The 11,470-nt window shown below is 35.2% G+C and overlaps 1 protein-coding gene across 1 annotated transcript; it reads right to left on the bottom strand.

Moving 5' to 3' along the window:
- Positions 1 to 10,557: 10,557 nt before the first annotated feature.
- LOC118755242 lies at positions 10,558 to 11,296 on the bottom strand (the record flags this gene model as incomplete). The annotated part of the gene is made up of 1 exon (XM_036490089.1): positions 10,558 to 11,296. A coding segment is annotated over one exon (739 nt), but the record flags the coding sequence as incomplete, so codon positions are not given.
- Between the last annotated feature and the right edge of the window lie 174 nt (positions 11,297 to 11,470).

Here is an 11,470-nt window from a genome sequence, read left to right on the forward strand (position 1 = left end):
GCTTGCCAAACCATGTGGTTTTTTGGAAATTTGGACTTCATTTTCAGCTTACAACTTTCAGGGGCATATTGACGACTTGCAGCAGTATAAAAACCTTGACCTGCAATATATTTTGAATTTTTATAGCAGCAGGTTTCGCAGTCCATAACAATGCAGTTGTATTTTTATACCTTTCATGAGCATGAAATGGTATTATAACTTTGGTCCGATGTTTGTAAGTACCAGAACAAAAAGAGATAGACCCATGAAAATGTATACTTATATGATCAGAACGTCGAGCTGAGTTGATTTAGCCATGTCCGTCTGTCCGTCTGTCCGTGTGTCTGTCTGTTTGTATGCAATCTAGTCTCTCAGTTTTCGAGATATCCGGATCAAATTTGGTAGGTGGGTGCATTTTTATAATGTACTAATCATTTGTCGGAACCAGAAGAATCGGACCACTATAACATATAGCTCCCATACAACTGATTGTTCAGATAGGAGATTTTTCACTATAACTTCTCCATTTATGCAGCTACGAACATGAAATTTTGCAGCACTTGCACCCATTATCAACAGAATGCTTACTGTGAAAATTACAAAGATCGGTTCACAACAACCTATAGCTCCCATACAACTGATTGTTCAGATATAAAATTTTTCGTTATAAATCCTCCATTTATATAGCTGGGAACAGGAAATTCCGCACTGTTTTCAATAATTATCAACAGAAAACTTACAGTGAAAATTAAAAAGATCGGATAACTATAACCTATAGCTCCTATACAACTGATTGTTCAGATATGAGATTTTTCGTTATAATTCATCCATTTATGCAGCTAGGACCATGAAATTTCGCGCTGTTTTCACTCATTATCAGCAGAAGGCTTACAGTGAAAATAACGAAGATCGGTTCACTATAACCTGCAGCCCCCATACAACTGATTGTTCAGATATGAGGTCTTTTATCATATCTCCTCCATTTATGCAGCTAGGAACATGAAATTTCGCACCATTTTCACTCATTATTAACAGAATACTTACAGTGAAAATAACAAGGATCGGGTGACTACAACATATATCTTCCATACATCTGATTGTTCAGATATGGGATTTTACTGTAAAACTCCTTTATTTGAACAGCTAAAACCGATAAATTTCGTAAGATATTTTATAAATAATAATACAAAGTCTACTGAGAAAATCGTCAAAATCTATGCTGTATAAGCTTTATCTCCTATAGCACTGATTGTTCAGATACCAGTTTTTGCGATATATCTCCTTTATGTAGGAAACTAAACCCAACAAATTGTGTTACCGGTTTACATACCGATCACATAGCAGTGAAAATCACTTAGATTGGTGCCATATAAAGTATATCTTCCATACCTCTGATTGTTTAGATGCGATTTTTTATATAAGTATGTAACTCCTCTATCGATGTATTCAAAAGCAGTAATCTGTCAAAGTAAAATTTGCAGATGTTCATGAAAGGTATGAAGCCTTCGGCATAGCCGAAGACAGCGCTGCTCTTACTTGTTTAATTTAGAATTCATACAACTTCCGAATGCGGGATTTCGCTGTAACATTCTACTTTGCGCCTCGGCCTGGCGCTGTTTAAGCAGTAGAACATCTCAATTAAGCTTTCCGCTTTACCTTTTGTACGAAAAACTGCGATCTCCGTACGGATTTTGCAACATAACGCGACAAAATCTTCGGATCTCGGGAAAACGCACTGAGGACCTTCCGAGCACTGTTTTTATCACTTTGACCATGCCAACCCCCGCTCCCTGGTTTTCTCGTAACTGTCAAGCCTTATTTGTACCGATTAAAACCCAGCAAACTGTCGAATAGTGCACTCTTTAATTTTTTAGCAATTTTACGTGTACACTCTAAAAAATTTTTGTTTAAATTTGCGTATATTAAGATAGGTAACCAGTTTCCTCTCTTAATTAAGGCAAATTTACACACTGCTTGCTTACTTTTACTTATCATATGTGTGTCGTAGAACAAATTTCAAATCTGTTTTTTGAGTTTTAAACATTTATTGTTCACATTTTCATAGTTTACACATAAAATGTTTAAAATTTCCTCTAAAAAAATATCGTTTAAATTTACGCATATAAAGAGAGGTAACCAGTTTCCTCTCCTAGTTTGTGCAAAATTAAACACAATGTTTACTTTTAAATATCAAATTTATCACGTAGCGCACACAAGGGGTGGGTTTTGGGGTTAAATTTATTATGATTAAAGAAATTTTGATAGAAAAAAATTTCTTTTCCATTTCTTGTGCGTCATTTTGTAAGAATTTTAATTTTTTCTTGAGAGCTCTTTAAAGTTTAATTGCGAAACATTGTCCTAAAAATATGCAATGCATGCTCACTTACTGTTGCTTTTTAAACTTTACAGCCTAAAAAAGTTTATCACTGATATGTACTTAAGAAGCATTCGAGGATTTAATTTGCTAACTTGGAATTCGTTCCACCAAAATGAGCTACATGATAAAAATACAAGTTCAGCTAAATTTTCGTTATTCGAAGTATTAAAAAATGAGAAACAAGAAATCGACGAAAATGAATAAAAAAGTGTAAAACTTTCGTGAAATTATTTAATTTATTTATATTAAAATTCTTTTGTAAAATGTTGTATTACTTTTGAAAGTTGAGTGCATCTTTAACCGTTAATTTTTTCATGATTACTGATTTACTAAACCAAATTACGGGACGATGGTACTATCTTTCCGGTAAAAAAAATTGGTTCACGCAGTGCAAAGTTATGCGGTGAAATAAATAAATGAAGTAAAAATACTCCGAAGAACTGACAACCTCCACTTTTTTGAAGCCGGTGCGCACCCGGCTTACCATGTAGCAGTAGCTTTCGGAAAGGTATTTAATGTTCGGCTCCGCCCGAACTTAGACTTTCTTACTTGTTTTTGATGAATTCAGCAATTATTTATTATCTACTGATTCATAGCATGTAGTTTGCTGATTTTTTGCATGATAATAGTTAATTAGACACGCTTTAGCCTGATTGTGTCAATTTTTCAAAAAATCATTATTTTGTACAAGATTTTTAATTTTTATAGAAAATTTGTATAAACAAATGGTAATATTTATTACTTCTCGATCAGATTCTCTAATCGTTTACATTGAATATCAATCCTCATTCTATAATACATTATTTAAAAGAAAAAAAACACGGAAACTTGCATGCAGTCAAAAGTAATAAATTTTTTTCTCTCTTGCCACGGGTGCAGCGAGTAGTCACAATAGTGCCATTTTTGGCACTTTCATTCACAGACACACTTTAGGCACAATTCATCCTGTTTTGGCACAATCTTAAAATACAGAAATTTAAAACAAAAGGCCACTATATAACAAAAAGTCACACACCACATTATAGATTAAAAAATACAAAAAGTGGAAATTAAAAGCACTAAAAAGTAAAATAAGGGCCGTGAGAAATATTTACAAACCGCTGAATTCTATTGTGAATACGCAGTACGAAAAGTAAGTTCTCGCAACAAGAAGCTTTTAATTCAGAATTTTTAGAAAGATTCTAAAAAAGATTAGAAAAATTCGAATTTCTCAAAATTGTTCAAATTATACTTTTTGTTTATGGTTGTAAACCGAATAAAGTAATTGGTTTGAAAAAATCTTGACCATAATTTTGGGTGGCCCACTTGAGAGATTTTCACTCATAAGCAAAACATGATATAAAACGTGGCGTAACGAATATTTATGTACACATAATAGTTCAGAAAGGCCATCAAAAGCCTAAGTTTCCAATAAAAATTACAAATGAATATATCAAGTTAATCCAAAAACAAACAGTTTAATGGAATTGAAGTTTCACAAAAATCTTTTGAAAAAAAAATTCTTTTATAGAATTAAACAAGTTAATATGTAGCAGTGTTCGCGTATTTAAAATTAGCTAAAGGAAAAGAAAGTATGGCTTTTTGAACTATTTATTGCAGTTTTTATAACTAGTATACAGTGAAAAAGAGAGTAAAACTATTAAGCACAGGTTGTGTTGAATTTATTTTTAGTTAATTTACTACTAGTCTCCAGTTTTCTTATTTAGTGTGTGTCAACTAATTGCCGTATACAATTCGATTCGATTCGATTGTACTATATTTTTCCCTGAAATATACCGAAATAGATAAAAATATTGAAACGTTTTGACCGAATTTTTCAGTTGTTAGTTGAAAAGAAAATAGGGAGGCCAGATGCGCTGATTTAATCAGTACATGTGCTAATTTTTTCTATTGTACTGATTTTTAAGAGCCCGAAATCGGTACGCAAAATCTACTGATTTTTTGAGTTTGTACTGATTTTGTACTGATTTTTACATTTAATAAATACTTTTGTAAATTGGTGTAATTGACATTTACTTGAGGTTTACATGTTCAAAACAATGGTTTTTGACAGCTCATACGTGTGAGAAGATTGAAAGCATTAATTAAATTTCAACCATTATTAAAAATGTGTCAGCTTGCAATTGTTTCGTTTCCTAGAATTTCGCAAAATAACAAAATGTTTGGATTCAACCCAACCCAACTTCACGATTTGCAGGCTTTACAGGATTTGTAGGAAAAGCTGGTTTCGCCATTAATAAATCTTATGAAACGTGGTAGTGAGTTAATCATACATCAATTACACTGAGAAGGTGACAATAAGAGATAATCTTTTGATTATAATTAAACATCCACTGAGAAATCGGCTGTCAGTATTTCAAACTTAAGACGACTACTGCTACGGTGCAATACAAGTTCTAAAAATTTGGAATAGGTGCAAACTACCGTCTCTTGGATATGATATAAGTAGCTTCACTTTGATTTTTGATGTACGACTACCTGTAATTTTACTTGCACATACACATTTAACACTATTAGATTTCATTCGTACTCGAAAATTCGTTTAGCGATAATTCGGTAATATACCTTTTAGTCAACATTTTAATGTGAATGTTGTATTTAATAAGCACTCTATCTAAATATGTTTTAAATTTGTAGCTTAAAATATGCAAACAGATTCTGACTCGAGCTCGTCTTCTACTGAAACTGAATGGGCTAACAATTTTTTTTAATTTTCTCAATTTTTATAAATATTATAGAAAGTTTGAGACTTCAACTCACATGTCTTTTGTTATAGAATTAACTATATTTTTATAAAAGATTAAAATTATGTAAGGAAAGAAAAAATTTTCAAAACCTGTCAATATATTTTACTACTATTTTCGTGAGCCCAGCTGTACATACATACGTAATACCTTTGATTTGTTTTAAAGTAATGAATTTTTATATTGATAATACTATATGTATTTAAAAGTCTATTAGTTATTATTTGTTAAATTAATGCGCTGTTATTTGGTTGTTATATTGTTAATAATACGTTTAAAATAAACTGATTTTTATGGCTTTCTACTGATTTTTTATCCCAACTGTAGTGATTATGTCACTATAATATCTGGCACCCTAAAAGAAAATACAATAATTTTAAAGGCACATTTGTAGCCATATCTACTTTTTTTTGAAAAAAGAGTGGCTGAGATTCTCTTATTGATGTGTAAGGGTCAATCCATGCAAAATTTACACTAAAAATTATTTTTCCGCTCAAATCATTTTTCTTCGCATTCTTTGGGTAAAAATATGATTCGCGTATTTTTTTATTTTCATTTGACGCATACAGTTTCCGAGATATATTTTTTTGAACTTTAAGCATGCCAAAAAAGGACTTTTTAATATATGCAAACAACGTAAATCTGTAAGAAGAGACAACACGTTATAATTGTAACGAGTGAGAACATTAGGAGCGTGCTTTCCCTTTTGCCCAAATGCGTTTTGTGATTGGATGAAAAGAGAAGGAACTCTCCTGATGTTCACACTCGCTACAATTATAACGTGTTGTCTCCTCTTATAGATTTACGTTTTCTGTGCTTTAAATACCTGCATTGGTTTCTTTCTTTCTTTCTTTATTATGATTTTTTTGACCAATCTTAAAACAACAACTACTAGACATAAAATAAGAAAGTGTGCACTATAAATATAAACCAAATTTTCGTGATTGGCTTTTGATGTTACATAGATACATATATTCGTTTAAATCATTTCAAATGGAGAACTTATGTATTTTTAGGAAAAATTTCAAAACCAGTTATTTTGTCTACTTGTCGGGCAATATTTTTTTATATTGATATCCATTGAATCCTTGGCTAAAAACTCATTTGGAAAAACTGTCCGCCTACGTATCCCTTCTGATATAAGTCTGATTTTTAATTAGGTAAGAATTACGCAACTATCTGAGACCCTCATCATTCGTGATTCCAATAACTCAAATGCTTATAAATATTTTTTTTTGCTTTTTTAAAAAAATACCAATATTCTGTATCGATACAAAAATTACTCATAACTCGACTCTTAAAAGGATCGACAGCACCCGATTTTTAAAAGTATCGATACTGAGTACTCCAAAAAACTTAGTACACACATAAGAACTCGAAAGTACTCAGTACTCAAAAAAGGAGCTCGAAAGTACTCAGAACTTAAAAAAAAAAGTACTCAATAATCGATTTGATACATGTACTCAGTATTAAGTGTCGAATAGACTTAAAAAGTACTGAGCGTTATTTACATTTAACGGTATTCAGAAATGATTGTACTAAATTTGCAGTTTCAATAATTTTCAAGTACAGTATTTGGTTTAACGTAATTTGGGATTCATATATTAATTTGAATAAAATACTGCCAGCTTCTGAGATTTCTACATTAAGTATTGAAATCTTACAAACATGTGTATATTTAAAGAAAGCACTCAGTACTCTGAAAAATGCCCGATCCTTAAAAGTATCGATACCAAAGTACTCGATACTTCCCAACTTTAATTTTGTTCAAAATTTTCATACCTGGGAAATAATAATTTATTTTCCATATCCACCTATTTAGCACGCTATAAGCACAATTTTTTCAAACCAGTCGCAGAAGAAAAGATTAAAAATTTATTAAAAAAACTAAAATCGAAAAACGCTGATGGCGTTACAGATTACCGAAATTCTGAAACAGCCAAAGGAATGAGAATGAAGACTTCTTTTTAAAAATTTTAACTAGAAAAGCTGACAAGGTTTGGCTTGTAAGTGGTGTTTAACCAACGATCTCGCCATTATGCTAGATTCTTCAAGTGAAGATGAATGTCAGGAGGATACATCCGACATTTTCAGTCACGATGTAATTCTCATTACTATTTATTAAATATAATATTCCAATTTTTGACTTCAAGTACTTAATAAAATAAACATTTTTAAAAATTACTAACTTTTCCATTCTTTATTTACCTAAGTAACTTAATTGGTGGGCGCACATTTTTTGCTGCACAGAGGCGGGTGCGTATCTTGGCTACAACAAGATAGTGGTCCGAGTCGATGTTTGGTCCTCGGAGTGTACGTACGTCCAAAACGCTTGAAGCATGCCTTCCGTCTATCACAACATGATCGATTTGGTTTCTCGTTTTTCGATCTGGAGACAGCCATGTAGCTTGGTGGATGTTCTTATGCTGGAACCTTGTACTACGATGGCAGTGAAATTCCCAGATTTAAATAAAAGAGCTTGTTCTCAGTTAAAGCAAATGTTTTTAATAAACTTGCGATCAAAATTACAGAGAGAAGAAAAGTGAATGTAATACAAAAAGGAAGCATAAGAAAGTATGAAAAAATGACAAGCAAAAGGAGATGCCATATTGGCATGCATATTGTAACTAAGGAAAAATACATAGGTTGAATATTTCCAACACGCCCCCTCAATAAGCAGGCCATCTTAAATGGAAAATCCTAGTCCTTTTAGGCATTTCTCGTGACTCACTCTGGGTAGCGGTTTGGTCATAATGTCGGCAATCATTTTTTGCGTTGGTAAATGCTGCAAGTAAAAATGTCCAGCGGCAACTGATTCGCGAACAAAATGATGTTTTATGTCAATGTGTTTCGTGCGCGCATGAAATACGGGATCACTCGCCAAATACTGATCTCCTTTGTTATCAATAAGAATTGTAATATGGTTAAACATTCGTAAGCCCAGCTCAGATAAAAGACTTCGCAAGTAAATTGCTTCTTTAGCGGCTTCTGCTAAACTGATGTATTCCGCTTCGGTCGAAGATAACGCAACTGTGCGCTGCTTTTGCGATTTCCAAGTAATCGCTGCGCCACTCAGTAGGAAGACATAGCCCGTGTATGATCGACGATCAATGGTACAACCACCCCAGTCGGCATCGGTATAACCTATTAACGGGTCACCCGTTTTGCGAAACATCAACCCCCTATGAGCTGTTCCAGGCAGATATCTGAGTACCCGCTTCGCAGCAAGCCAATGACACATAGTTGGATTCATGACAAACTGCGCTAGTCGAGAGACTGTGTTGGCTATATCAGGTCGCGTTGCTACCGACAAATACATCAAACTTCCAATCAATTCCCTATATGGATTTCCTTCGCATGGCTTATCTTTTGCACCTGATAGTTGTGCATTTACCTCAGACGGCGTCATGACAGGATTGCATTCTTCCATGCCGTACTGCTTCAATAGTTCCATCACGTATCCTGTTTGCTTCAGATCAATGCCTTCTTTTGTTTGTTCAATTTCCAGGCCTAAGCAATATTTCGCAAGACCTAGGTCTTTAATTCCAAACTCTTTTAAAAGTTGCTGTTTAATATATTCGATGTTTCTCAAATTTTTCGATGCAATTAACAAGTCGTCTACGTAGACCAATAACAAACAAAACTGTTTATTGAGTGTACCATAAAATAAACACGGCTCGTTTTTCAGGGGCTTCAATCTCATTTCGGATAACTTCGTGCTAAGTTTGATATACCATTGACGGCCAGATTGCTTGAGGCCATATAATGCTTTTCTCAGCTTACATACGTTTCCGCCGCTACGTATATCTTCAAGCATCTTTTTAGCTCGCAAACCCACAAAACTATTTCCACCTTGATTTGATACAATGCGCTCTAGCATCTCACATAGCATGTCTGGAACTTTCATCAAAACTTCTTCTTCTAGAGACCCATTGAGGTATGCTGTCACCACGTCAAATTGCCAAACCTTAAGTTCGAAGTGTATTGCTAAGGCCAACAAAAGTCTAACTGTATCTAGCCTTGCTACTGGTGCGAATGTTTGATTGTAGTTGACACCGTATTTTTGGCCATACCCCTTAGCCACAAGGCGGGCCTTACGCCGCTCAATCTTCCCATTGGAACCATATTTATTTGCGAGTACAAAGCGACATCCAACTATATTTTTATGGTTATGGGTGCTGATGATCTCAAACGTGTCATTTTTGACTAGACTCATAACTTCGGCTTCAATAGCACCCTTCCACTCATCACACTCAGGACCTCGTAAAGCCATACGTGTATCGATTTCAGCTATACCTGTGAACACGTTATCATCGATATCTTCTGAGTCACCATCTGACTCGAGAGGCTGGACATCTTCTTTTACAGAATTTCGAGAACGAAATACTTTTCGGGGACGCCCTCTACGCCCAGTACGAATAAGTTTGGGCCTGCCCGGCGCTCTACCGTCTTCTTCTTTATCGTCAATGCACGCTTCTGAGCTTGAACCAACCTCAAAACTCTCTTTTTGGACTTCTTGTGGAGGAAATTCAACGAAATTTTCGTTATGTGCACCACTTTCATTGTCTGTGTCAAAAAGCAACAAATCATCTGATACATGTTTCCTTATTGACTGTTTCTGACCGGCCTCCAAGAACTTAACATCTCGTGCACATATAATCTGATGAGTGCTAGGAACCCATATGCGATAACCTTTTCTATCTCGAGGATACCCTACAAATATGCCTTCTGTAGCCCTAGGCGCAAGTTTACTTTTACCTGGATCCTTATTGAGCACCATTACTTTTGATCCAAATATCTTCAAATAATTAAGTTCCGGTCTGTCACCATAGAGCTTCTCGTAGGGTGTCTTCCATTTAATGCTGCTTGATGGACATCTGTTGCGTATAAAACATGAAGTAGCTACAGCCTCCGACCAAAAAGATACACCCAATCCAGATTGCAGCAGAAGGCACCCAGCCATATCCAGCAATGTCCGATTCATTCTTTCGGCCAACCCATTCTGCTCAGGAGTTCGGGGAACACTAAGCCTTCTTAAAATGCCATGCTCTGCAAGGTATTGATCAAAAATATTATTACAATACTCACGGCCATTGTCGGACTGTAGACACTTTATTTTCTGACCCGTTTGCCTTTCAATGCACGTTTGATATAATTTGAAAACCTCAAAAACATCAGACTTTTGACGCAGAAAATATATCTCGCACCACCTTGAGCTGTCGTCTATGAAGGTAACAAAGTACCTTGCGCGACCAATGGATTCTTCTCTAAAAGGACCCACGACATCCGAGTGCACAACTTTTAGCAGTTCTTCACATGGTTCGCGAAACTTGTTAAATGGTAATGCAGTCATTTTACCTTTTAAACAAACTTCACATTTTGCTAGTTCCTCAGTTTCGCTAGCTTTAATCGAAGGTAATACATTTTCACGGACAATTCTCGTTAAATCTTTTGCATTCAAGTGGCCAAGCCGGCAATGCCATTTAAATAATTCGGAACACTTTTCCTCAACAACACCACATTCGCTGCTTTCACGCAAATAGTACAAATCGCCCTTTCGATCTGCGATAAGGGTAGTTTTGCCACTTGCATCACTAACTGCCCCTTATCGGTGATTTTCGCAACAGAAATTAGATTCGTTCGCAAATCCGGCACAAATAAGGTATTCTTAAATTCTATTTGTCGTTCACCGTCATCACCAGCTACTCGAAGTTGTACAATGCCCTTGCCTTTGACATCTGCGCAGGCCTGACTAGCAAGGTTCAATTTGGCTTTAGATGATTTGCTAATAAACGAAAAACTCGAAACGTCGCCACACAAATGTGCAGTACACCCGCTGTCAAGAACCCAAGTATGATTCGCACGATGAGTATGAGATCCATCCCATGATTGCTCTGCTGCCGTATGGCATACCGCATACGATTCGTTGACTTCGTGGTTAGATTGTTTCAGATGATTAGAATTTTCTCCTTTCCTAGCTTTACAAACATTCGCTTTATGACCTGGTGCACCGCACTTAAAACATTTAAAAATGGCTTTAGAAGCATTTTTCTCGTTTTTCTTAACGTGTCTCTTTACACAATTTACGCGATTACCAGCCGCCATTGCAATTACTGCACCTCCAGAAGTTTGCTTACGCGCCTCACTTTCCTCGATAATTTTAATCTTTAACACCTCGGCATTGGGCAATTCATCCCTAGATTCAATAGCGCACCGAAAATTCTAATAGGACGATGGAAGGCTATACAGCAGCATGATTGACAACAAATCACCATTTATTGGTACACTCATGCTTTCAAGTTTATCCACAGCATCGAAAAATGTCGCGATATGCTCTTTAACATTACCACCCTCATCAAGTTTCTGTAAC

Source organism: Rhagoletis pomonella, unplaced genomic scaffold (assembly GCF_013731165.1).
Source record: "Rhagoletis pomonella isolate Grant_MI unplaced genomic scaffold, Rhpom_1.0 Rhpom_scaffold_05710, whole genome shotgun sequence".
Classification (NCBI taxonomy): Eukaryota; Metazoa; Arthropoda; class Insecta; order Diptera; family Tephritidae; genus Rhagoletis; species Rhagoletis pomonella.